The sequence below is a fragment of the Oxyura jamaicensis genome, chromosome 11 (assembly GCF_011077185.1).
Source record: "Oxyura jamaicensis isolate SHBP4307 breed ruddy duck chromosome 11, BPBGC_Ojam_1.0, whole genome shotgun sequence".
Lineage (NCBI taxonomy): Eukaryota > Metazoa > Chordata > Aves > Anseriformes > Anatidae > Oxyura > Oxyura jamaicensis.
The window spans coordinates 1,501,778-1,528,932 of record NC_048903.1 but is presented as its reverse complement, the minus strand read 5'-3'; the positions used below and the strand labels follow the sequence as shown (position 1 = coordinate 1,528,932).

Sequence of the window (27,155 nt, the reverse complement as noted above, 5' to 3'; positions counted from 1 at the left end):
GTAAAGCTGTCTCCCGAGCAGTTATTTGTTTAGATGAGATACAACAGGCCTGCTGCTTGGGGGTCAGGCCAAGCCTGACTGCAATAGGAGGCCACAGCAATAGCAGACAGTAACCCTGATAAATAACGAGGTGAGAGTCGTACAAAAAGTGCTGCCCAGTTCATTTATTCCCTTCTCATCCTTAGGTTGCCCCAGCAGAAGGCTTTTCTGACCTTGCCATGCAAGTTATGACCTCTCCGTCCAAGAACTACATACTGTCTGTGATCACGGTTGGCATCTGTGTACTCTTCCTGATCGGCCTGATGTGTGGACGCATCACCAAGCGGGTGACAAGAGAGCTCAAGGACAGGTAGAGCCTGGATTGCCTGCTGAAGAAATGCCTGCCCAGTGCCCAGTTTTGTACAGCCCTCCTCTGTATAGTCTACCCACCCCCTCTGGTGAGAGGAGAATTAAAAAAAAAAAAAAAAAAAAAAAAAAAATTAGAACAGCAGCAGGTGTTGGCTCAGTTTTCCCATCCTGGATCTCATCCACAGCATCTTCATCTTATGAAAGTTTGTGTGCAACATTGGCAGCCCAGCCAGCAGCTTTTGTTACCCCTTTGTTAGCAGACTCTCGTTGACCTGCCTGTAGACAAGTCTCTGTTGTACCTTTGGAACTGCCTTCACTCTCCAGATCAGACTGATATGACCTGCAGCTCAAGCAGTTTTTAAGTAAATTTTTAAAGAAAGACATATATCTGCATACCAACTATGATTTAGGTAATGGTTCATACCGAAATACAGTCATCCTCTGTGGCTGGGTGAAATCGAGGCAGGAAAATTAAGGGTAAATTGCATCTTACACCACAGTTGGCCTTGTTTTGGACATCTTGCTCATCTTATGTAAAGCATCTTCAGAGCATAGTCTTGGACAACCTAAGGATGCCAGTCGCTGGCGTCATCTTCTAGTGAATATTCTGCTTTTGTTACTGTGGATTTTTTTGGCTGAAAAGATGTCCTCCCTTTCTTCCTCTGCCGCTCGCAAGATAGAATAAAATACTGACCAGGATCAGATACTCACTCACGTGAGCTGTACAACTTGTATTTCGGTAGATTAAAGGCACGGTGTAGACACGAGGCACGTAGAGCCTGTCGGTAGCGTGCAGTGCTGCTGTCAGAGGGCATCAAGTGCCCGGATCAGTTAATCAGCCAACCTTTGTATTAATGATGATGAAGTAAAATGTTAACACTCCTTTTATTTTACCTTGCTGCTGCTAAGCTGTCACCCTTCTGAATTAACTATCTCCGGCGGTACCGACACCCTGGCAGGACAGTGCTTTGTCAGCGATGCGACGGAACGCTCGGCGTACCCTGTAAAACAGCTCCTTGTGGGCTAGTGCAGTGGCTTGCAGCTGCCCTGTCTGGGTCTTGATCGTTTGTATTACAGCACTGAAGAGTGTTTTTAGGTTTTCCACAACTACAATTGATAAGGATAGTGACTGGTGTTTCCTGGGATGTAGGACGTGGGTGCAGGTCCAGAAGGCCACGCAGGAGAGGACGGGAAGATGATGGGTACTGTGTGAAAGGCAGGGGTGTCTGGATCCATAAGGGAAATGGCACGTTGTTAGTTAACGTCGGTGCGCGCGCTTCACCTCTATAGTTAGGCTTCCAGAACCTGATACTCGTACCTGAGTGCCCAGAGAAGGTGTCTTGTGAAAAGCTGCACCTGTAGTTGTGGCCCATTGCCGTCATCTTTGCTCCTCGAGCACAAGGAGGAGTGGAGGTCAGAAGCCACGTGCAGTGGCCAAAACCCAGGGAGATCGATTATGTTGGTGAAACCCAGAAGTGACCGCACGAGTCAGCCTGTACAGCAGGATGGACGTTATTAGCCTCTTCGATGTGCTCCCCTGTGCGTGCTGCAGAAACAATCACGCGCCTGAACCTGTCCAGCTTGGGCTGATGCTTGAACCATGACTTTATTTTCCCACTTAGTGCGCTGCTAGGTAAGATCTAACGTTTCCAGTTCTCTGTAGTGGTCTCTAGAAGAACAGGGAGACGGTATTGAGACCTTCTGGAATGTGGACCAGCTGATTCTCTTGATGCTGCATGTACAGAATGGCACATACAAAATACTGTGATGGCTTTTGCTGCCTCTGAGAAGTGCTAGAAAGGTGTACAAAGAAGCTTTTCGCAACGCCCCTTCATCCCACTCTGAGGATGGACAGCAAACTCTTAGCGATGCCCTCTTAGACTTGCTATGCTAGCAAATTTTTCATGAGCCCTTCTGTCTCCAAGTATTGTGAGCATAAAGCAAGCAGTAGAGAAAGTCTGAGCAGTGAAGACTGAGCAGAGAGCGTGTACGTGATAGATTCCAGTGAAGTTCGTAGGTAGAACAGAAGTGAAACCTGATTTTTTTTTCTCACCCCTGTTCCCTGGTGCTAACGGACCTTAGCTGGCCCTCTGTAAACGTGAACTGGAACAGAAAAGGGACGTTTGATCACATCTCTCGAGGTGGCACTGGTGTGTAACACCACCGGTGATGGTTTGGCAGTTATAAAAGTGGCGCGTTTGGTGTGACAGTCCAAGTGCTGAAACGACTGCCGTCGAGGTGTGTTCGCAGAGCTGCAGGGAAGGGAAGTGGAGTCCTTGCGTGCAGTCTCGCTTGCGTGGCACAAGCCCTGCTTCTTGAATGGCTGTCAGGCATAACTGAATTCCTATCAGAGGATTTTTAACCTTCTGAAGCTTCTAAATAACTTCTGAAGAGGCATTTTGTAACCTGGTTAGCTTGATGAAATACCCAATTACGATGGTTTATTGTCTAAAAGTAGCATCTTCCACTAAATTCCAAATGGCATTGCAGTGAAAATTGTAGGTTAGTAGCTATAGCTCTGAATGTAAATCATGTTTTGCTCTGAAGGCAACTTCTTTACTTTCAGGTACAAGGCTTTCTGTTTTGATTGTTTTCTTTTTAATTTGGAGAAGGTTAAGGTACAGGAGCCAAGCTTCCTCTATTTTTGCGGGCTTTGGAGACTGCTGACGTATTTTGCTGTGACACTTGAGAATCGTTAGTCAGAACAGACAGCTCTGCTAGAGAGATGTCCTAAATGGTTTAGAATAGATGCTTTTCCCTCAAGTGTGTGCCTAGTCATAGCCAGCGCGTGCACGGTGTGCCCCCTGCTCTTTGGAGCAGCCTTCTTTCCTGGATGCATGCAGGCACGGTCCCTGCTGGGTGGTGTCCTGCTGGGACCTTCATCTGAGCTGGGCATCTGCTGAAGAGGTGGCTTAGCGAAGTGTCCCCGTGGCGGAGCGAGCCCCAGCCTGTGCTCTGCAGTCGGCGGTGTTTCTTGCAGCGTCAGTGGGCTCGCCAGGGAATGTGGTTCAGTGCGAGCGGAGGTGGTACGGGCACGTGCCAGGAGGCCCTGTGGTGCAAAGGTGGGATATTGAGTGAATTTCTGCTCGATAACCTCAGATGTCCTTCTTTGCTATAAGGGTGAAGACCAACCTTTTAAAGTGCAACACTGCTCAGATGATCTAGGCCATTTTATCTTTAAGCATTATACCCCATGTTTCAGAGTCAGGCCTCCTAACGCTGCTAGTGACCAAATTTGCTTTTTTTTTTTTTTTTTTTTTTTTTTTTTTTTTGTGACTAGAAATTTACCAATCCCAATCTGGAAATCTTCCCCTCCTATTCATGTGTATACCTAAAAAACTAGAGGTCTCAAAAAACACAGAAACCCACACAAGTACTCTTCCAAAAATAACCTGCTGGTGCTGTTGCCAGCACATCTTGCCTGCAGGTAACATTTTTCCCCTGCAGGAGGGGAAATCAATGGCTGTATGACCCTGAGTCATTGCCTTGACTTTAAGGAAGCGTTTTTACTTATGTGATTTAATGGAAAGTACTAGAAATAACTGTGATCAGCCACGAGCGGTGGTGTGGTAGGACACGGGGTGCCCCTTCCTCTCTCTGACCCTCACTTGCCACCACAAAGCCTCCTGGTTGAGATGAGAGCTGCTGCTAGGGGCAGTTTTCCTCCTGATGTGGGGGCTCAGCTGTATGTCTGAGTGGTGGCACGTGTTTAGATGACATGGGTAGGGCGGGCTGTGCACAACGTGCACCTCGTTACTGCAATCCAGCTAGACTGTTAGTGTGCATTCTTGTTGAACCTTAAGAAATAATCTTATTTATTGTTTATCTAGTGGGTCTAATCAAGTCCTTTTGCTTCGTTTCAACGTTGGATTCTCCTGCCTTGCTTCTGTCGTTCAGGCTGTTGTAGTAACTCGTGGGTAGGAACAAAATTCCTGGCACTTCAAGTAACGTCAGCTGTGTCTGCCTCACTGAAGAGGGATGAAAAAGCCCTGATGGAGCTCAAATAATCCTGTAATAAAATGTAAGCATTTCACCCAGAATCTGGCATGTCAAGATGCATGTCAAGCTTGGAATGCACAGTAAGCGCATCGCGTGAAGATGAGGGAGAGGACCGAAGGACGCAGCAGTACAGGAACTTACCGTGGGTGGGTACCCTGGGGAAGCGATGTGGTAAGCCAGAGATCACTTGAATCTGACAGCGTTGTAGAGGAAGTGTGTTCAAGTTGGATGGTGACTTCTGTTAAAACACAACTTTATTATTTAGTTGAAAGAAGATTGTAGTACTTTTTTTTTTTTAACTTTGTCAGCTTTGTTTAAAAAAGGTAGTTTTGAGGTGTGTGTGTGCGAGTGCATGAGTGTGGTATGGAATCAGAACATTTCATCTAGCACTTCTGCCCCTTCCAAAATACCGTTCTGTGGACTCAAAACCGCTTTAGTGGTGGTTTGTATGAAAACACACGACTGAGCACGGGCTTTCGAACCTTAAAAGCAGCTCCCAGGTACGGATCTTTGTGCAGTCTTTCCCCTTGGAGGCCAAACTGCAGGCTCACCGCCCACGTGAGTTACTGTGTGAGGGCATACTCCGACAGGGGGGGCCCAGTTCTCACAAAAACAAGAAATCGGTTGGTACAGCTGTTTCTATCCCATACCGTTAGGATTCTGCTTCGTATCCACCGAACGGTTCCTGAATGCTACCTGCAGACTTGCCTGTGTGGGACAGGGAAGAGTAACCATATATTGCCACATCCCGGTGAGAAGCAGATGGCTGCTCTCTCTTTCCAGACCATCTGAATTTAATATTGTAGCTGATCAAGAGCAAAAGATCTATCCCTGGGTGGATCGTTGCACCCAGAAACCCCACCACATTCCCCCCCTGCCCCCGGTATATACTAAATAGAAGTGCTTGTGTAGCTGTCGGCTTGGGAAATACTAAAAATAGAGGGAAAGGGAAAGGTGTGACTTTCGCCCGTAGATTATGCTTTGACACTTGTGCTGAATGGATGTGATCAGAAACTGTGACTAATGTTTGTGTTGGACTGGAAAAAGTACCAGAGAAGTTAGAGGTGTTCGTAGGGGAGGGCAAGAGGGGGATCACGCAGGCGCACGTAGTGAGCTCTGGTTAGTTGTAGGGACGATTCTGCAAGCCTCCCCGAATAGTGTACAAAACAGACCCAACCAATTCATATTGTACAGCAAAAGCTGTTTGAACTTAGGTTTTTTTTTTTTAAAAAATGTGACATTAACAAAACTTTTTTTTTTTTTTGTAAATTGTTTTCCTTTCTGTGTATAAAATCCTGGCCGTTCCTTGTTTTTTTTTTTACATGTTCATGCTGTGTAATTTTGAGATGTTACTGAGATTCTGAACATAATGTGCATTTTTTCTGTACAGATGAAATGGGAGAATTTAATAAAAAGAGTCTGCAGGTTTTTACTTGTTGTGTTTTTTTTTGAGTCGTCGCTTCTGGGGCGCGTTATATGGGAACTGATAGTGCTTGTTGAGCTCACTGGGTTTGGGAAAAGCTTCTGTGCACCCTTCTGTGTCCATGGGGAGCCCCAGGAGCACCCTGTTAGCGGTGGAGAAACCCAAACGTCAGCCTTCGCCCTGTTTTCATGTCATTTTCCCCTTGGGGTGGGACGCTGTGGGGGCGCCTACTTCTTGAGGGCAGAAGGAGTGAGCCGCTCAGGCTGTGAGGTAAAACTGAGAGAAAAAAAAAATCGCCATTTTCCACTGTTTTTGTAAAGTAGCTCAGGAAATAGCGAGCTGTGCCCCCTCACGCACCCTCTGGGGGGGGCCTGAGGTGAAACTCCTGTCAGGGCCTCCGGGGAGGGGGCGGGGGCGGGGGGAGGGGGGCGGAGCAATGCCGAGGGGGGGCGGGGCCGTGCCGCTAGGGGGCGGGGCTCCGAACGGAATAGCCCCGCCCCCTCCGCTCCGCGCCGCACGGTGCCGGACGACTGTCGCGCCGCGTCCCTCCTGCCGTAAAGCGCGGCGGCCGCCTGCCGTAAAGCGCGGAAGGTCAGCGGGGCCTCCGCCGCCCGGTGCGGGGCCGTGAGGGGCCGCCGGGCCCGGTGCTGCCCTCCCCCCTTCCCCCCCCCTCTCCCCCCGGCCGAGGGCCGCCGCCATGTTCCTGCGGCTGCTGTCCGACGTGCGGTGGCGCCCGGCCGCCCCCCGGTGGAGCGGGGCCGCCCGCTGCCCGCGGAGCACCTCAGCGGCCGCCGAGCCGCCGCCGGCCCCGCTGCCGGGCCAGGCGCGGGTGGTGGTGTGCGGGGGAGGCGTGGTGGGCGCCTCGGTGGCCTACCACCTCGCCAAGCTGGGCTGGAGGGACGTGGTGCTGCTGGAGCAGGGCAGGTAGGGGCTGCGGGCGGCGGCGCCGGCTGGAGCGGGGCGTTTCCGTAGGCTTTTCTGTAGGCGTTTCTGCCGTTTCTGCTATTTTTACCGCTTTGCGGAGTGCTGCGCCCGTGGGGGTTTGTACTGACCACCGCTGACGGAGCTCGGTGCTGCTTCACGGCACAGGGCAGGCCTGCAAGGCCATGGGCATCCCTACGCTGCCGTGGGTGAAATAGATAAGCACAGGGGAAATTAATTGGGTTTGTTGGCAATCAAAATATATCCGCCTAGTGAGAAGCAGAAATGTTAAAAGAGCAACTTTTCTTTTTCCCTGTCCTGTCATCGGCTTAGTTCTTGCCCTACGCAGCCTTCTGTCCCCTCCCCTGCCCCAAGAAGCGCAGCGGGGGCGAGGGGTTCATGAAGGCTTCTCCCTCCTGCTTTTGCCCTGGTCCCCTGCGGGCTCTGCCCCGGGCTGCCTCCCTTCAGGGAAACCTGCTCCAGCTGTCCAGGGGCTGCGGTTCCTCTGGAGGTATCTGTCCTCTCTGGTGCGGGGCCTTCCTCGAGCTGCAGCGAATGCCTGTGCCAGCGCCTGGACTTCCTCCTCCTCTGCCTTCTCCTCCTCTGTCCGTGGGGTTTCTTCATCTCTTCCTTGTTCTTTCCTTTTTGCCCCTCCTCCATCTCTCTGGCGTTGTTGCCCATGAGTCTGGCTTCCTAGAGGTGCTGCTGAGGGCCCCGCTGTGCCCTGCGGGGCGTCTCTCTGGGGGCTGGCTGGGAGTGGCTGCGCCTGGCATGGGGCAGCACCGGCCTCTTCTCACAGGGGCCACCCCTGCTGGCATCCGCTACCAAAACCTGATGTTTTGGGCCGTTGCGGTAACGCTCGGTGCAATGACAAAGCCTCCATCCCCACCTCCGTGCGAGACGAGGTCGCAAACTAAGGATCTGAGATCTGAGCGGTCTTTCTCACGCTACGTTTGTGCTCGGCCACTATTGCAGTGCTGCTGAGCTCTCAGCTGGCTCCCAGGCAGAGAAGCAGAGGATATTTTCCTCATCTAAACCCCTCTGTGGGCTCCCAGTCACGAATGCTGCAGGTGCTCCCACGTAGGCCTGGGAAGCAGCGGAGTCAACGAAGGTGCTCGTGTTTTCTTGTACCCGTCTGCGCATTCGAAGGAGGTTTTGATTTACCTCCCGCCCATCCACGCAGGTCTGAGCCCCAGCGGCGAGGACGGCTGCCGGTAGGGGTGATCCAGCAGCTCCCACCACGTCTGTCGGTGCTTTACCCGCAGGTAACGATGCGCAACACAGCGTGGCTTGGAGAGACGCCGCTTTAACGGACCTCCAAACCTGCACGGGTCACCCGGCCCCTGCTCACCTCTCTGCTAGTGGGACAGGACGGGGGTGAAGCGTCACGGCAGGGGGGAACGGGGAGGTTTTGTGCAGCCACGGCCAGGCCCTCGGCCTGTAGGCTGGTTCAAGGCTTGGGCTGCCTGCTGCAGGGCTTACTGCCCGTGCCAACGGCCAGCTCTGCTGGGGTTTGGCTGAGCACAAGCTAGAAGAAGGCTTTGTGCGCTCCTCGGTGAGTTGGCTGCGGAGCCTGTGGCAGGGCACGTGGGTCTCGTTGGGAGCTGCCGCCCAGCCCGCGCCTGTTATTTGGGTTTCTGGTTTGGAGGTGGTTTTTTGGTGCCTTCATGAAGCTCTTGGGGGCCTTGGGCACGAGGCAGTGCTGAGACCTCTGGGACTCGAAGCTCAGAGCTTTCCCCTGGCGCTGCTGGCAGGAGCAAGGAGCTCGACTGCTTGGCTTCGCCTGGCAGCGAAACGCCAGGCTCCTGGCGGCTGCCGGGAGAGGGAATTCTCCCGCTGAGGTCTCCGAGCTCAAGTCCACGCGTGTGCCCAAGTAAAAACAGCGCTGCATTACCGGGAACGTTTTAAAGTTACGGTGAGCCCGCTGAAAGCCGCGCTGCAGCTGTTCTGGCAGCAGCCGGGTCGGGGCGCAGCAAAGCGAACGCCTTACGCGGCTGATTCCCCTGTAGGGTTCCGTGCGGGTATGCTCTGAGGCCAGAAGTCGGCGCGTGGAAGGCTCGCGCGGGCAGGTGGAGCAGCGTGGGGTGCCTTTAGCAGCAGGGAAGGGGGCTACGAGCGGCGTGGAAGCAGTGGGAGAGAAATGCTGGAGTGTAACTGTGCTGCAGAGCTGTTAATAGGTCTCGCTGTGGAAGCCCTTCCCCAGGTAGCTGGGTGGGCAGTGCCTGAAGGGCAGATTAAAAAGGGCAAGAAATGCGTGCATCTGTGCGATGGCTGCACGCTAAGGGGGACTTCGTGCAAGCTGCAAAGAGGCAAGGCTCAAAGGAATCCAAGTTAATTTTGCTCTGAGGGAAACCCGGCTTTGGAGAAAGAAGGGATCAGGTAGGCAGCTCGGCCTGACCATCAGCTAATTTTTAAAGTGCTTTCTTTGAAAGAGGCAAGCGCTTGGGACAAGTCAGAAGTGGGTTTGGAATAGAATGCGCTTCCAAAAGCGAGGTAAAGCAGAAGCCTCCCTGATGTTGTTACCCCCGCATCAGCCACCATGCGGCTCTGGGGGTTCCCACATGCAGCGGACTTCTCCTGAGGGGCAGAACTGATTTTCAAGTTGACTGTGGTGGTGTTTAGCTTGCCAGGTTGTGGTCTGGTGGGTGCGGGGGGCAGGCAGGTGGGTGATCTGCGCCGTCAGACACCGCTGGGGCAGCCTCCCGGGGAGCTGTGCTTGCTTCTCCGCCCGTCAGCTGGCTGAGGCCTCCTTGAAACTTCTCTTGCAGGCTGGCTGCCGGTACCACCCGCTTCTGCGCCGGCATCGTGAGCACAGCCAGGCACGTGTCCATCGAGCTGAAGATGGCAGACTACTCCAACAAGCTGTACCAGCAGCTGGAGCAAGAGACGGGCGTGCAGACAGGTACCGAGGGGTGAGCACTGCGTAACCGCTGGGGTGGGATCGAAGCGCTGGCCCTGAAGTAAGCGTCCTAAGAGCTGGTGGTTCCTGCTCAAAAAAATTATGAATTCGTACCGAATCAGATGCAAAGGAACATCACTGATCCGACTGGAAGAGGGGGAGGAGGGGTATCAGGTGCTCAAGCTGGAGGCAGCCTGCCTGCAAGCTGCCGTCCGTAGCTTGGACAAGCGTAGGTGATTTTTTTTTCACAAGGACACTAAAAAGAGGAGAGAGCAAGTGACCCCATCTTTTGCACCGTTTCACTTCTCAAATATACAAAAAGCTTCACAGAAGCTCTAAAGGCCAGGCAAAGCAAGATATTTTACTCTAGTCTCACCCTGGAAACATTGAAGGAAACGTTGAAATTCTCCCTCCAAAACACTCAGGCACGTGCCTGGGATGAAGAACTTGAGCACTGAAAGTTTGCTGCTGGCAAAGACACGTCAGGCTCAACGTGGATTAGTGAATGTGCTGTAATTAAGGTTACTATTAAGCTATTACAGGTGGTAGAGTCACAAAACGTCTGCTTTTAGTTGTTGAGGTTTTATTTTTCAGTGTATTCGACCACATTTTCACCTTTTTGCCAGTAACCTCTCTTCTAATAGGCGCCACGTGTAGACTTTGCTTTATAAGCACGAGTAAATGCAGTGCAAGGAGGGTTAGAGCCCAAGTCAGACCTGAAGTGCTCTTTGGAAAAGCTGACGGGTGCAATTTCTGATTGCTAACTGATAAATGTATAAAGTTACGTGGGGATCTGGGATTTCCTGGCTCTTGAGTAGTGGAAGCACCGGGTCTGCGATTAATTAAAGCAACGGGTCTGAAAGTAAAAGGAATTCGAGATCCTGTCCAAATCTGACTTGACTTTGGTGATTGTCGTAGGGTACACGAAGACAGGCTCTATTTCACTGGCTCAGACTCAGGACCGACTAATCTCTCTGAAACGCGTTGCTTCATCGCTGAAGTACGTATAAGCAGGAAATAAAACTGTTTGTACGTTTGCATCAACTCTCCTGCAACGCCAACGACGTTTTCCCTGTGTTCTGTGGCAGTGTAATGGGGATCCCGTGTGAAATTATCACCCCGAAGCAAGTGGCGCAGCTTCACCCGCTTATCAACATCCACGACCTCGTGGGGGCCATGTACGTGCCAGAAGATGCGCTCGTGTCCTCTGCCAACGTCAGTCTGGCTCTGGCGACTGCTGCCTCACGGAACGGTACGAGCTTTCCCTCCGTTGGTGCCCTCCTGCCTGGTAGTTACCTCCTTCCCGTTCAGGGAAGTGATGGCTTGCATCTGTCTGGGGATCGTAACTAAGCACGGAAGGCCAAAAGTTGGTTGTTCCTCTGTGGTTCATATTCTTTGAAATCCCTTTTTCTCAATAGCCAGGCTGTTTTTCTTTCACACACTGATTTTTTTCCCACATACTGAATCTTCAGACTCGTGTGATGGATCACGCGCCAGTTGGTTGTACTTGCGAGTTACGCATTTCTCTGAACAAGCACACCCTGTCTTATCAGAAATACAGCCCTTCGTAGGACCTGGCTCAAAAGTACACATCAAAAGAGTTTTAATTATCTGCCATGAAAAGACCTGACTGACTCCTTGTGGAGTGCTTCATTAGGCACGTGTGCTTTGGAAGTGAAGAAGTAAATGCTGTTTGTGTCGCGCTTTGGCAGACCGGAGCGGTCTAACAGTGGGGCAGAAGTTAATTTGATAACGGAGGTGAGGCACACGAAGGGTGAAAGTTCATCAGGCTGGAAGAAGCTATTTGGGAAGATAACACTCTTGGTTTCTTCTAGTCCAGCTTCGTTTTGCTTACTGCTAATCGTTTTTTTCACACAATAACTGAATCCCATAAAAGAAGCAGACTTGGTCACATAAAGGCACTATAATTGAAAGAAATCTGTAGTTTACCCTATTTTTTTTCATGTTGTTGATATTAGGGTCTGTCTCTCATCTAGAACTGGGGAAGGAATGCTGAGACTCTTCACAAACTTATCACTTAAATAACGAAGTTGATGCACGCTGCTTTATGGGATTCCCCTTAACAATGGTTGGACGAAACAGAGAAATTTTTGTCTTTATGAGAAAACGAGCTTTTCAGTTGAGCTGAAGGTTTTACTGTTAGTAACTTTAGAACGAAGGCTTGTGATACGCTGACTTTGTCCTCTTCAGGTGTCCAGATCCACGAACGGACGAGCGTCAGTCACGTCTTAATCCAGAAGGGTCGTGTGACCGGAGTTGAGACTGACCGAGGGAAGATTCAGTGCCAGTACTTTGTCAACTGTGCTGGCCAGGTAGGGTTACTAAAACTTGTCTTTCTTTCTCCCTTGGTTAAAATGCAGCTGTGCTATTCAAGGAGATCTTTAAGGGAACTCCAAAAAGAAAAAAAGAGAAAAAGAAAGGTGTTTTCTGCCAGGGGAGGCTAATTACCTGACAGTCCACGACAGTTTGTCCCAGAGAATGTTGGTTTTTTAGATCAGACCATCAAAACAGGACAATAGTAGTCCCCAGCCTGACTTCTTGCATGCTGTATGCTAAGAAACTCTTGCAGTACCCCTGATGGTTTTTAGTGTTGCCTCTCTTCAGCTTTGAAAAACCTCTGCTCTGAATAGTAGAGCTGAGTGCTGAGTTACAGCTGCTTGGGCGTGGGATTCTAAAACCTTTTCCTTTATTAAAGAAAGGAAAGAACACGTGCTCGTGCTCTTTCTTGATTTTTATTTGACTTTATTAAGGTTCGTGCTTTGGCTTGGTTTACTGGAGTAGATCCAAGTCAGAGCAGCAGGGCCCTGAGGGAGGACAGCGGAGGTGGCTCTGTGCTCGGCACAAGGGCCGGGTGTGCCCCTGCCGAGGAGCCCCGCAGCTTGCTGCTACACCGCTGCACTTGGGGTCTTTCATGGCGGGCTCACCCTCCTGACACACCCACAAAAAAGTGACTTTTTCTGCTTTTTTTCTTACTGTCGTTGCTTCTCCACCGTGCAGAGACACCTGACAGCCGCTGTTGCTCAGCGTGCAGCTGGCGCTCTCATTCCTGCAGGGCCCTGGCAGCACCACAGGCACCTTGGCTGTGGCACACGAATCTTATTTTTCTTTCATGTTTTATGTTGATGCTTTTGAGCCAGAGTCCTGCTTTTCTAGATGTTACGTGAAGAACACAAATAGTTTTTGCCCCAGATAGCTCAAATTCTAAGAAAGCAGAAGACAAATGTCTTCATTTAAGGTTTAGGGCACTGAATCACATCTTGTTTGGCCTTTTGGAAAGCAGACCGACAGAGACGATCAGTTTGCATGCTTCTGTCCCGTCTTTCTCATTGGAGTTAGTTTCCTTCTTTTACATCCTGGTTTTGTTTTGTTTTGTAACTTCAGTGGGCCTACGAGTTGGGCCACTCTGGGGACGAACCAGTCAGCATCCCGCTCCACGCCTGCGAACACTTCTACCTCCTGACACATCCTTTGAAGGAACCTCTGGCGAGCAGCGTACCAAGTAAGGGTTCTTCAGCTTTTTTTCACTTTGCTCGCTGAATGATACCCTCCTTTCCAAGGTGACTTGTATTATGACAAAACAGCCGACTAAGGACTATCACTTCTCAGCTCAATTGCAATCGTGAAGTATGTTCTAGCCGAATTGCTTTGAATATCCCCTTTCAGTGGTATCTGTTTCCTTGCTGTTGGGAGAGCTTTTGCTGCAGGAATTGATTTCCAGAGCTTGTCAACAGAGCGGGTGACTGACCTTGGCTCTAGCTTGGCTAGCTGCTGTGCCTGAGACTCGGATTGCTGCAGCTGTGGGTTGGAGAGGGTGCTAGCCTTGGCACTGTGTTTTCCTTGCAGGCTGCTGTCCCCAAATGGCCCATCTATTCCTTTCCTCCAACTGAAGCTAAGGCTTTGCAATGGCATGTACATGTCTATGAGCTGTAGGGGCAACCCAAGCACTTGAGGTAATTGCTCCTCCCCCATGTTCTGGCTTTTGGATCTCTTCAATAAAAGCCCTTGTGTTTGAAAACTGTGGTGGGGAAGTAGGAAGCTTGGCTTATTTATTCTGTTTTAGTAAGAGTTTCTGCTTCTAGGGAGTCCTATATATGTTCTCCAAGGAGTGCAGCTCTTTCACTGGACTCTCTGCTTCACTTTTGCTTTAGTAGAGCAATTTAAATGCATATATACACAGCTTTTCTGTACGTGGGGAAAAATTGCTCTGGAACATGTCGGGTGCAGTTTCTTAAGTGCTTCAAGTTGACACTGCCACCAGAAGAAGCAATCCTGACCTGACTGCTTGCCCTCACCCCATTGCTGCCTGCTGTCTTCGTGCTGGTGGCCTGCAGCAGACTGGATCGCTGACCCATCCCCATTAATTTTAACTGTTTTAATACATGAAGGAAAAGATGAGGAGGGCAGCACGTCTCTTGGTCTGGTCCTGGGTACAGTCCCAGTGGAAGTAAGCCAGCGTAACAGCCTGCTGGTGCCATGAGGGATGCAACTCCTTGTGTCCTCCCGGTTCCGCTGTCCTGCTGGCTTTGGTGCCCTTTAGATTCACCTCAGTTCATCGTGCTGCCCAGAAGTTAACCTGCGTGGCCAAGATGGGAACTGATGCTGGTTTGGGCATCTGAACCGGCTCACCAGTGGGCCACGTGAGGACCAGAGACAGCGTAAAGGTGTGGGCTGGGGAGGCTGAAATGGTTCTTGCTGCGTGCTGCTAGCTTGTCAGCAGAGCCCGTCGCTGGTGCCCGTGAAATGGCTGAAGGTCGCTGTCCCTTCTCAATTCGCTTCCCACCTCTTTTCTTTCCTCTGCAGCTATCGTAGACCCCGATGGCAGGATCTACATCCGCAACTGGCAGGGCGGCATCCTCTCGGGAGGCTTTGAGAAAAACCCCAAGCCAATTTTCACGGAGGGACGGAACCAGCTGGAGATTCAGAACCTCCAGGAAGACTGGGATCATTTTGGTATGTCGGGGGGGGAGATGCCCGCAGCAATACAGCACGTGGCTTCAGCAGGAGGCAGTTAGCGATGAGGCAGGCTCTTAGAGACCAGCTAGCATCTCTCTGCCTCTGACAGGTGTGAGAAGGATGAATGTTCTCTCAAATTCATTAATTTCGTTTGTCAGTAATTTGCATAAAACCACTTAACCAAGGACTACGTCAGCATCTGCGCAGTGTTTAAAAACACCCGCTAACCTTTAGTACGTATTTATTTCCCCTAGTGCAGTGGCGCACCACATGAACTTTCCAACGCTGTTCTCCCCCCTGCGTTTGATTCTGGGCTGTCAGCACCACGTGCTGCTCCTCTTGTGACTGGAGATCAGCACTCCTGACCCGCCATGCAGCTGTGGCATTTTGTTTCTGCGGCTCCGTTCAGCGCTGGCTGCCAAGTGCATTTCCAGGGGAGGAAATTGCTCTGCGAACAGAACTTGGTGGTGCTGCTTCCCAGACTTCATCCATCCATCCCACCGACAACGTAGTGCCTTGGTCCTTTCCAATTGTTCTTTCTCTTCCCACGTTACTTGTTTCTGGTTAGCTATTCTGTATCTTTTATACGGAGGGCTTTCTGTAGGAAAGAATATAGCATGGCCTACGGTCCCTTTTTTCCCCTCTCTTATGCCTCGCGAGTTTGCGTGCCTTTGATTCCCCTTTTGTTTTAGGGCACCGTTTCTGCCCTGTGTCAGAGCTCTTGGCTTCCCTCGTGAACCCCGTGACCGCAGACTCTGCGAGACTTTCACCGCTGTCTTTCTGCAGTGGTAGCGTGTTCGTCAGCAGCTCTGTGCTGGCATACGGCACAAGTTTTTAGATCTGCAGATGGCTCTGGACTTGCTTGAAATACCAGCTTCCCTAACGAGCTGCTCCAGCGTTGCACCCACCTCCTTTTTGGTCTCCTAGATCCTACTGGAATGGCAAAGCCCTGCTTGCTGGCACCCGCAGACTGCCCAGGTTTTGGAAGCAGCTGCACGCTAAGTTCCAGCATTACCTTTTTATCACTTCAAACGTGCGGAGTGGCTGAGCACTCAGAGCTTACCCAGCCAGTACTTGATCCTCTTCTAGGGCTGCAGTTCCTGTGGTTTGAGCTCACGTGTTCCTGCTCTGATCGCTCTGATGGGAACACCTTTTGAGTTTAAAATAGCCTGTAGAGTTGCTGAAATGTTGGGCTGGATGTAAGAACAAGTCTAAAATTGAGCCCTCTTTTTATCAGTAAGAAAAAAGAAGCCTGTAACAAGAGGCCCTCCCTGGGGAATTACAAGGCATCAGAAAGAGCAGGCCAGCAGGCTTCTGCTTGTGACTTCCTAGGTGATGTGGAATCTGAATATTTCAGAGCCTGTGTGTAAAACTGAGGAGCGTAGCTAGTGCTGAATTCTGGGGACTTTAATCTAGAGTGCAGTGCAGAGGGAACTCCTGGACAAGAAGAGCACAGTAGATAGCTTACCCTTTTATTAAAGCGCTCAGATGTCAGGCTGTGAATTGCCGAAGGACCTTCCCAGCGTGACTGGGCAATAAAGTGGCAAGGAAATTCAATGAGGATAAATGTGAAGTGACGCAAGTGCGTGAGGGTGTGAGTGCTGGGGAGTGGTGTTCATTTCACCGCACAAAACAACGGGCTTTGAGCTGACCTTGGGGTTCTCTTAGTTCTGTGAAGGTGTCAGCTCAGGAGCTGTCAAAGCGAAATAAAGGAATTGTTAGGAAAGGAGCAGAAAACAAAATCGTTGTGCAGCTCTGTATCCTTGGCGTGCCAGACAAGAGGTGTTCTGCAGAGGGTGTCATCTTACTGGTGAAAGAGCGGCTAGAAGTTGCTCAGGGCTTGGAGCAGCTGCCAGGAGAGGGGTGACTGACTGGCAGGGATCAAAAAAACATGACCGAAGGGAGGTAAACAGAGGTCTAGGAAATGCAGAGTGAGATGGACAGGCTAGGTGGGGGTCTCCTGTTCACTGCTGCTTCTATTGCCCCACCTGGGGGCCATCAAAAAGGTAATTGAGTTTGAGTTTCAGACTCTCACCACAAGTACTGGGTGCGTGGATATTTCTTTGGCAGCTTTGCAAGGTGTTTTCGGGAGTTTTGGGGAAGACTGGTCGAGTACGTGGAAAAGAGATGCACTGAGGGTTGCTATTTAATAAACACCATTTACCAGTTAGTAAATATTATTTTTATTTGGTAAATACCACTTAGCATTTATACAATATTATTTTTGTATTTAGTAAATAGCAGTTGGTGTTTGGTAAATACCACTCAGTATTTAGGGAAAACGTATCGGGGTTTAGAACTCTGCTGAAGGTAAGGGGAGGCTGGCAGGATGTGTGGGGCCAGTGTCGTATAGATCTGTCTGTTCTTACTCCTCGCTAGGTATCCATTCCTTGCTGCTTTCCCTAACAAAGCTAAACACATTTCTGCTGCAGAAGACATCACTGACCTGAGTCATCCGCAGATTCAGGCCTTCATCGTTGGTCTGAATCGGCGTGGCTGCTTTTACGGTGTGCTGCGTGATCCATTTCGAGTAGTTTGAGGTTTCTGTTCTGCCAGCACGCCGTTCACCCGGTGAACGTGTCCAATGAAGCAGGGGAGCTGTTCCCTTCTGTTCAGACACCAGCACGCCCTCCGTCCCGCTCTCTGGTTTGACGCTGAAGTGCTTTGAGATTGAAAGCCTTGACTTTTTGTCTTTTGTGTCCCAGAGCCGCTCCTGAGTGCCCTTCTGCGCAGGATGCCGGATTTGGAGGCCCTGCAGATCATGCAGCTAGTGAACTGCCCGGAGTCCTTCACGCCAGACATGCGGTGCATCATGGGCGAGTCGCCCACGGTGCGGGGCTACTTCGTCCTGGCTGGCATGAACTCGGCTGGTATCTCTTATGGTGGGGGAGCAGGCAAGTAAGTGGTTTATCACCGTTCGGTGTGTAAGTAAGGTTTTAACCGAGAAAAAAGACTGCTCAGATGAGTCTTCTGTGTGTTCTGGTCAGTATTTGTCACCTCCCTTCTGCTACCAACAGAGGATGCTTTTGTTTCCAATTTGAGTCACGGGGAGGAGCAGTCCTGTGTGTAGCCCAGCTCTGTGCTGGACTCTTCTCCTAACCTGCACGTCTCAGTCACCAGCAGCCTGCTGGGGATTGAGGGAGCTCCATGAGGACTAACTGGTCCAAACTTTCTTCTACCAGGAAGAGAGAAAAGCTTAGCAAAGCACACAGTCCCTCATCTTCTCTGCTCCACGATCCCTTTAATTTATTATTTGGCTGAAGTCCTTAGGGCATTCAAGTTGACACAACAGTTAATTTCCCTAAAAGACAGTGAATCTAAAGCAGATAAAGCTCCATGTGTGTGATGGCAGGTGCTGCCAATACAGTTAAATACTGTCCTCTGCCAGCGAGCTAGGGATGTAGCCACTTCCCAGTACACTCCAATTCCTGTGTTAATGCAAATACTTTGACAGGCACAGAAGTGTGATCCCAGCAGCAAAGTTGCTTGTAAAATGATCAGCACTTCCTCTGATTGCCATTTGGTTTTGGCAACCCAGCATCCCTTCTGCTGTACAGCCTTCTTAGCAAGCTGCTCATTTTTTATGGCAAGTGTTAGTATCTGCACTCAGTTGCACCAGTTTCTGCCTGTCTAATAACTTCACTCACCAGAGAAGGAAATGATGATTTTTCTTTGTCATAATTAATATGGAAATATGGGGAATCTTTGCATTAAGGTTATCTGAGAATCAAAGTGACTTCTGAGGGTAAAACATTATTTGACTGTTTGTTGCTACAGTCTCAAGATAAGCAGCTTAGCTTGCTAACATCACTTCTAATGATCAGTCTCAAACCCCTTTGTTTTTCTGTTTACTGACTGTGAACAGATCCTCCTGCTCTGCTTTTGTCTGAGCTGCCTTTGTCCTTTAGCTCTGGAGCATGCCTTCCTCCTTCACTGCTAGAAGTGTAGCTAAACATAACTTGGCTGGTACCTCGTGCTGAAATGAACGCTGTCACTGATGGTTTGTGGCTGAGCCTACACCAGGTACTGGAAAACGACAAAGCAGTCAGCTTCCGAACTCCAACCTAAATGTGCTCAGCACTCCTTTTTGTAGGGTAGCCTGAGGACTTAACACAGTGTCAGCCAGGCTGCCTGTCCAGTCGCTGGCTTTGTTTACCATGTGTCCTGCTGCCCTGTGTGTTTTATCCTAGTGGGAAACGAATAATTTGGAAAGCTGTTGGATGGCTTTTGTAATGGGGAAGCCTTCCAGATTCTGCTAGTGTTCAGAACACCATGTTAGTTCTGTTCTCTCCCTGCTGCAAGAAGTTCTCATGTCCAAATTGCCTTGCTTATGACTTCAAAGCTGGACTCTCCTTTAACACACCAACTAATTTCTTGTTTTTTCTTTACTGCTTCCATCAGGTACCTGGCAGAGTGGATGGTAAATGGTTATCCATCAGAAAATGTCTGGCCTCTGGACTTGAAACGCTTTGGTACTCTTCAGAGCAGTCGCACCTTCCTCCGTCACCGTGTGATGGAAGTAATGCGTAAGTGAGGTCTCTGCATGCAGTGCTCATCAGGATGTCCAAGACTTGCTCTTTGTTGCGCTGTCTGTCCTCTGTCAACTGTCGCCGCCCTGAGAAACGTTGTCCTTCCCCCTGGCCTCCCCTGGGACAAGGCAGCTCCTTCCCAGAAGGCAAAGGCTGGCTGCTTTGTGTTAGCAGCATTCCTGCTGTGTAGGACTCCAGCCTAATAAAACAATACCAAGGTCTTATCAAGAAATACTACACTATGTCAAACACCGTTATTGTTTGCACATCATTATAGCATGAAAATGCCATCACTTCTGAGGTGGCAGCATGGGATCTAGTTATCTTATGTCATTCAGGAAGTCTTGGTAGGACATATTCTGCTTTCTCCTGCCCGAGTTGGTGATAAATGCCTTGCAGGATGGATCTTAGATGCCATTGTTCCTGTGTAAAGCTGTATAGAATTTCCTCCTGTTTGATTATCTGTCCTGAGATAACATGGACATTTACTTTCAAGTTTCAAATAGAAGCGTAAGTACACCGTGAGTTGGAAGAGAAGAGCAGTTACCTGAACACCGAGTCTAAACTAAAGACATACTTGGGTGAAAGCAGAGAAGTTGGGTAAAGCTCTGAGTCTAGGTAGATTCAGGGAAATAAAAACCTTAGGCTTCAACCTTCCTCCTAGAAAAATCAGTTTATACTCCTGGCTTTATTCTGCTGTTGCTTTCCAATGTAGATTTTGATTCTAGAAATCTTGATAGCTACAGAATCACTCTAATTTTTACAAGATAAATACTGTATTCATTTTTTCTGGTGTTACGATTCCATTATAATCCATTCTTCCCTCTACCCACTCTTTCAGCAGTACCAATACCAGGTAATGCCAATAAAATCATTAGTAGGGAGGCAGAAACAACAGAATTGTTCAGTAAGAAATACTAGGCTATCTCAGCATCAATTTTAAGTAATTTATGCCCTATGTAGAAGCTTAACGTTTGTAAAGAAGCATCCTTGAGTTTTACTCCCTGCTGGCAACCAGGGAGGATTCCAAACATTCGTTAGGGTAACTTGTTTTCTAAATGAGAATATGATGCGTTGGCTGAAAAGGTATAGGAGATGTTTGGAAGAGCTCCAATAACTAGAAAAAGCTGAGCTGCCAATATTTAAGGAGGTGGATTAGGTGATCCTTGTAGCTGTGGGCTCCCTACCCCACTACTGCTATTGTCTAAATGATCAGTGCCTGACGCAGTGTGCTGTCAGGGAAAAATCATGCATAATTAACGCTAGTCAGCATGGCTCCATGGAAAATAGAGAGTTTGGGTAAGTTATGTTGACAGTATTGTCATGAGACCGTGAGTATACAAACGTAAGCGTTCTGTGCAAATATTGTTACTCTGATTTTGCGTAGCTATAAATGGATCAAAAGAGATTTGCTGGTATCAAAAACTGGAAAAGTCAGAACTGTTCTGAGGGAATTTCACTGGTGGTTCGGGTGTAGTAAGAAAGCGTGTCTGTAATCTGAAGTAAAATCTTAGGTAAAAATCACTGCTTTACCTAATAATGCATCTCTGACCGCTGCAGCCCTCATGTGTGATCTGAAGGTTCCCCGCTGGGACTTCCAGACCGGCAGACAGCTGCGCACCTCCCCGCTCTATGACCGGCTGGATGCCCAGGGGGCTAGGTGGATGGAGAAGCACGGTTTTGAAAGAGTCAAATACTTTGTCCCACCTGGGAAAGGTGAGATTGCATTTTATTCTGCCTAGTGCATCCATATTGGTCTATTAGATCGTAGTTCATTCGGTTTATCAGTTGCCCTTTGATTCTTTGCATTAGACCTGCTGGATTTGGATCAGAGCAAAACCTTTTACAAGCCAGACTGGTTTGATATCGTGGGCTCAGAAGTCAAGTGCTGTAAGGAAGCAGTTTGTGTCATTGACATGTCGTCTTTCACCAAGTTTGAAATAAGTGTAAGTACCTAGGAGGTAGCAAGGCATCAGCCTGGAAAGGTGGCCTTCATTTACTGTTGGCTGCTTTCAAGGTCCTCCAAATCCTATTGAGGGATAGATAGAGAAGTCAGGCTGTACGGCCACATTCAGGCTGCAACAAATATTTAGCTGAGATTGCCTGTTGTCTGTTGAGGGCCCACTTCATAGAAATACCAGCTTAGTCTGTAAATAGGATTTGACCTTTGGCACTGTGCGACCATTGTCTCTTATTAAGCTTGAGAAGTCAGTGTCACTATCAATGTGAATTGAAAGAATTTGGGTCAGGACGTTGATGCGGTCTTAAACTGCCCCAGTTAATTTGCGCTGCTCAGACAGCTCATCTGACTTCTCTCCCTTTCAATTCCCGTAGTCCACGGGAGACCAGGCGCTGGAGAGTCTGCAGTACCTCTTCTCAAACGACCTGGATGTGCCAGTTGGGCACGTTGTGCATACCGGCATGCTTAATGAGAAAGGAGGTTATGAGAACGACTGCAGCATTGCGCGGCTGAGCAAACGCAGGTAGGTGTGCAGACTGCATCTTTATCACCAGCCTCGAAGAACCTCTTAATGAAGATCATAAATTCCACCCCCATGCCTCGTAAGGAAAAAAAAAAGTCTCCATTCTACACTCACCCCTAATTCTGTAACTCAAATGAGAGGGAACTCACAAACTTGTCTGTAGTCCCCATATCGATAAGTACAGATTTCTACAAAATGTTTGGCCTTCAGTTGTTGAATTTCTCAATTGAAAGACAAATTTGTTTTTGGCAAATTTGTTGCGGTCATTACTTTGTTGCTTAAGTATTCATTTAAAGAGCAAACTAAGCATGTTTGCTCGCTGGCTCCTGACCAGTCTTCTCATTGGAGTTCCGTGCTGAAACACTTCTTTTTGACTGTTTCAACTTGCCTTGTGGTGTCGTTACTCTAGTTCTCAGCTCTGCACTCACTCACCTGGGGTTCTTTCTTGTGCTTCTCTGGTGCAAACTGACATGATCACAGGATCTTGTCCTTAAACTAAGCAACTTGGGCACTGTTTGGCATTTAAGTAGAAAAAAAAATCACTCATGTTAAAAAACAATTTCCTGGGATGTCCCAGCTGAGCACTGGATTCATTTCCCTAGACCATTTTCTATGTATGCTGTCCTTGTGTTGGTGTGAGAGCATTCTTCTCTGCTGCTCTTATAATTCGAAGCAGCTTTTCTTTCTCTTCCTCTTCCATCTGTATTCATGGGTTGTTTAAGAGCATTGTCTGCCTCTGTGTGAAACTGGTAGCTTTCCTCCGTGTTAATCACTTCTGCAGATATTATCTCTGTCAATAATGTACTTCAACTCGCAGTTGGTATGAAAGAGACAAGCTTGTTTTCGCATATCAAGTGGAGTTCTGTTTTCAGAAAGTGGCAATAACAACCACCATTGTGTAGGGAAAGTGACTGAAACAAGAAACTGCTTTGAGAGTGAAGCACTCTTCTGACTGTCGGAGTAGCCAGAATCACTGGTCTCGAAGGGCTGCAAATACTCTCTGCAAAATGACTCTGACTTTGGGGCTACCTTGTGAACTTCCTGCAGAGCTGCCCGCGTTCTGCTGCTGGTGCTTCTGCTGCCTTCTTGTCCCCAGGCTGCTGCTGCTGCTTGCAGGCTGAGGTTTCCTGTCCTGACAGATGTGGTGGTGTTGATCCGGAGACATTAGTCGTGGTTTTTGTAAACCGGCTTATTTTGGTCTGGTGTTATCTTGGAAGCTGCTGAATGGCTCCAGTAGTTCATGGGCAAAGAATGAACTGAATCGTCTCGTGGCTGTCAAGTTTCATTGTTTCTTGGTTTTGATTTTTCTCTTCCAGCTTCTTCATGATTTCCCCTACTGACCAGCAAATCCACTGCTGGGCCTGGCTGAAGAACCGCTTGCCTAACGACAGCAACCTGACCATGGAAGATGTGACCTGGAAGTACACAGGTAGGAAATCACTGAAAGCAGACCTTGTTCTACAGCCCGAAGTCACAAATGGTGTCTTGTGCTGCGTGCCAATCAATTGTTTAAGCTCTGCAGAGTGGCGGCTGGGTCTCTTTTCCAAACAGTTGGATGAAAGCAGCAATTCAGACTCTGCCTTCTAGCAAGCCATAAGCTGGGAGACAGCTTTCCTTTCCCATGGACTGTCTGCAGACAGCCTGATGACACAGCCTTTTCTTTCAGTGAACTTGAAGACTTTCCACAGCTCATAATTTCCCAAAGAGAAACAGAAATCATTGCATTCACTATGCAAGTTAGACACTGGGTAAGACTTCTCTGGTCTCACCCTAATGGTGTTATCTTCCTCCCCTTAGCTCTGAACCTGATAGGCCCTCGTGCTGTGGATGTCTTGTCAGAGCTGTCATATGCCCCCGTAACTCCAGAACACTTTCCCTCTCTCTTTTGCAAGGTGAGTGGCTGTGCTTCCTTCCTCCTCGCCCTGCTGGGTTTTTTGAAGCATGTGGGGAAGAAGGGGAAGAACGATGTTTGGGGTGGCTAGAGGTGAATTTATATTTCCGTATAGATGCACTGCAGTAGCTGAGCTAGGTTGGTGATGCGCTTGTTAGGCTCACTTTGGTACCTACTTTTCTTTGGATTCTACTTGCTGAACGTATAGGTAAATACGATTTTGTTTTCAGTATTCTGCTTGCTGTAGGCTTTGCATGTTTCATGCAGTCAGTTAAAGCGTCAATCCGAGGGGCAGCTGGGATCAGTGTCTCTGCAGTCAGTGCCGTGGTGAAAGGCTGGGAGGACAGCTGCAGTTCAGCTCCCGTCTTGTATTTAGAACACGAGCCTTTGTCCTGACCTAGTTCGAAGGCTTATCGCCAAGTGATTGAGAAGCCTGGATAATGGGGTATTGCCGCCTGGACTTTTACCCTAAATTCTTCAGAAGCATGTGCCCGGTGGTGAACTACCTGAGGAGGGGGAAGAGGGCTGACCGGTGTGGATTGCATTATGTATTACTGTGTTCCTCCTGGATCTCTGTGCTGTGTTCCAGTTTGGATGTTTTCACCCCCTCTGATTCTGCAGGAGATGAGCGTGGGCTATGCTAACGGCATCCGTGTGATGAGTATCACTCACACAGGAGAACCTGGATTCATGCTTTATATTCCCATAGAGGTAAGAGTACGCTGTAGCCACAGCTAATTAAAGCAGTTGCTTGCATGCATAATCAGGAAGGCTTTTTCCATGCTGACTCAGGGTAACAAAGTGTCTGTTCTGTACCAGGGGAGTTTCCCCGCTCTGCCTAGTGCTCCAGCTGGCCGGACCTCGTGCACCAGAGACTGGGCACGGTAACATCAGTGGTGGTGTGTCAGGTGCTGCTGCTCTTTCCCAGTGTTTGTCTGCAGCTCTGTGTCTCGCCCTCCCTTTGCAGTATGCCCTTCACGTGTACAACGAGGTGATGAACATGGGCCAGAAGTACGGCATCCGGAACGCCGGTTACTACGCGCTCCGCAGCCTGCGCATCGAGAAGTTCTTTGCGTTCTGGGGCCAGGATCTGGATGCCTTTACCACTCCTATGGAGTGTGGACGCGAGTTCCAGGTCAAGCTGGATAAGGTACGGTGGGAGGCCGAAACCTCCTGCAGCAGGCTCTGCTATCGCAGCGGGTGCGGGTGGGAGAGGTGAAAGACTGCCATGGAGGTGTTGTTCTTCTGGTGGAGCTGTAAGTGCATAGCTGTAACCCGCGTTCTTGTGCTTTGTAAAGAAATATTTTGGTAGAAATACCAAAAATATTCTGCCCTCCTCCCTGGGCAGCGCTCCCAGCGGTCCGTGTGATGTCCTGCTTTGCTTGTGTGCAGTGCTCGGTGTGGGGCAGGGTGCTGGGTACCTTACGGGTGCTCAGGTTTCTTTTTCCCAGCTGCTTTCCCGGTCTGCTGAAGCAAATGCCACCTGGTGCGCAGGCTGGCTTTTAGTAAAGTTAAAAACATAGGAGGACAGACAGGGACAGGAGCTCTCTACACTGTTCTGTTTCGGTACAAGTAGAGCCGTATCCTGCTCATTTGTGGTGACAGGTGCCATCTCTGCCACTTGCTTGTTACCGTCTTTCATACGTCTTTGTGTGAGCCAAAACAAATGCTTGTATGAGATAAGTCAGAGAGGGGGAATGCGCTGATGAGGGACACAAATTTCACGTGGCTCCATTTTCTCTGGTTTATGAAATGTGGTAGACACTCATGGGACCAGAAAAGTGGTGAAAGCTACGATGGTGAAGTGGCTTTCGCTGCTGTAAAAACTAGAATGAATTTTTTAAGGGCCCACTTCACAAATATTTTGTGTTCATTAATACACTTGGCATCCAGAACAACGAAAGGGACAGACTTGGGTCTGAGCTGGGCGTTTTGTGCGCAGAAGCAGCCTGTCCTGCTGACTTCCAAGCTCCTCTTGACCTTGTGCTGGAAGCTTGTCTGTTCAAGCTCAGCAGCTGCCGTGCTCCTTTGTCAGCTGATGCTTCCTTTCCTCCCCAGGGAATGCAGTTTGTCGGCCAGGAGGCGCTGCTGGAACAGAAGCAGAACGGCGTGTACAAGCGCTTTACCATGTTCATCCTCGAGGACCACGACACGGACATGGACCTCTGGCCCTGGTGGGGCGAGCCCATCTTCCGCAACGGCCGCTACGTGGGCAGGACCACCAGCAGCGCCTACAGCTACACGCTGGAGCGCCACGTCTGCCTCGGCTTCGTGCACCACTTCGACGAGAAGACGGGCGAGGAGCTGGTGGTGACGACTGACTTCATCAACCAGGGCGAGTACGAGATCGACATCGCTGGGCAGCGCTTCCAGGCCAAAGCCAAGCTCTACCCCTTCAGCTCCCTCTTCACGCACCGTCGCCGCAAGGACGAGGTGGAACTGAGCGGCTACCAGAGGGAGTAGAGCTGAGCACACACCCGCTCCTCGTACCAGGCTGGAGTCCCCTGCCACCATCTTCCAGTCCTCTCTCCTCAGCCCGCATACTTCTTTCTTTTCCTTTCTTGTCTTGCCACTTTTAAACTTTTTCCAGCGTGTTACATTTTGTATATTTTAAAACTTTAACTTTCAAGCTTTCTCAGCCCTGTCCGTCTCCCTCCTTCAGCCCTTCGCTTGCCAGGCTCCCCCGTGCCACGGTGAGTGAAGGGGAATTCCTTCACGGGAAGGAACTTCCAACACGGGAAGGGTTCAGGGGAGCTCCTGCGGACTGCAGCCCTTCTCTCCCCCCTCCGGTGTCAGGCGTGGGACAGCAGGCGGCTGCTCAGCGCTCCTGGCCCCTCGGCTGAAGGCTGGGACTTCCCCTTGCTCCCCACAAACCACTTTGTAGAGGGGTCGGTGCGTTGGTGCGCGCAGCAATAGTATGATCAGCTACCTCACTGGCACAAGGCAGAGCGCCGCGCGAGCAGCAGCAAACGGACAGGTTTGGGTATCACCCAGCTTGTTCACCAATTATCCACCGGTTTTCCCTGCCAGGGAGTCGAGTAGGTTTAACCATCAGATCCCTGGGTGACAGCAGTGCTGGTAAGTTTTTTGGTGTTGTTCAGGTTGGATTTTTTTGCCTGGGGCCGCTGAAGCTAGACGGCCTCGTATAAATATAACCCAAGAGCAGCATGTGTGCTTTACTCCTGTATAGGAACGGGGCTGGGTTTTTTATTAGCAAGAGCACTGATTTCTAACAGGGGCAGACGTTAGTGTTCAACGTTGATAGCGCTGTTGAGACGCTGCTTCTGTTTCAGCTGCACAGCGTACAGTCCCTGTGAATGTTCCCTCACTTTCCTTTGCGTGTGCGACTCCATCAGGCTCGTCTGGCAGGGTTTCATACAAAACCTGGGTGTGCTTGTGGACCTTGAGCAGCAGGAGGGGGTGACGTCTGGTGGTTTTGGCTGCCTGCGGTTGTTCCAAAACCAGAGGAAAACCCCACAGCACTCGTCTCAGCTGTGGGGCTGCGACCACCCCCAGGAGCACGGGGAGTTCTGGTGGTGACAGCACCTCAGCAGCTCCTGCGGGGCTCCAGCAAGGTGGCTCCTGGTCTCTCCTCAAATCTGTTGCACTTCTCTTCGTAGTACCTCACCTGAAGGGAGTGAGAGAGGAAGTTTGGGGCTGTGGAAGTGGGGTTCTGAATTGCTTCAGA

The 27,155-nt window shown here is 49.8% G+C and overlaps 2 protein-coding genes across 2 annotated transcripts in view; both read left to right on the top strand.

Annotated features, from left to right (window-relative positions):
• The window catches only part of GLG1 (golgi glycoprotein 1), a 56,580-nt gene extending 51,187 nt beyond the window's left edge, over nt 1–5,393 (top strand). Inside the window, exon 26 of the mRNA XM_035337048.1 lies at nt 186–5,393. Within this exon, the coding sequence (XP_035192939.1) occupies nt 186–353 (168 nt within the window). The 3' untranslated portion in view covers nt 354–5,393. The remainder of the gene's footprint in view (nt 1–185) is intronic.
• A 935-nt stretch (nt 5,394–6,328) lies between these two features.
• On the top strand, nt 6,329–26,105 carry PDPR (pyruvate dehydrogenase phosphatase regulatory subunit). Its single transcript, XM_035337115.1, has 17 exons — nt 6,329–6,694; nt 9,460–9,593; nt 10,509–10,590; nt 10,679–10,842; nt 11,802–11,923; nt 12,993–13,110; nt 14,412–14,561; nt 17,270–17,462; nt 18,966–19,090; nt 20,654–20,809; nt 20,906–21,039; nt 21,428–21,576; nt 22,893–23,005; nt 23,374–23,468; nt 24,089–24,178; nt 24,435–24,617; nt 25,526–26,105. The coding sequence occupies exons 1-17, from the start codon at nt 6,468–6,470 to the stop codon at nt 25,928–25,930; spliced, it is 2,640 nt and encodes an 879-aa protein (XP_035193006.1). The 5' UTR covers nt 6,329–6,467; the 3' UTR covers nt 25,931–26,105.
• Nucleotides 26,106–27,155: the final 1,050 nt, after the last annotated feature.

Coding starts and splice junctions, on each gene's coding strand:
- PDPR (XM_035337115.1), top strand. CDS start 6,468: ATGTTCCTGCGGCTGCTGTCCGACGTGCGGTGGCGCCCGGCCGCCCCC. Junction 6,695..9,459: donor GTGCTGCTGGAGCAGGGCAG/GTAGGGGCTGCG, acceptor CTTCTCTTGCAG/GCTGGCTGCCGGTACCACCC. Junction 13,111..14,411: donor TCTGGCGAGCAGCGTACCAA/GTAAGGGTTCTT, acceptor TTTCCTCTGCAG/CTATCGTAGACCCCGATGGC.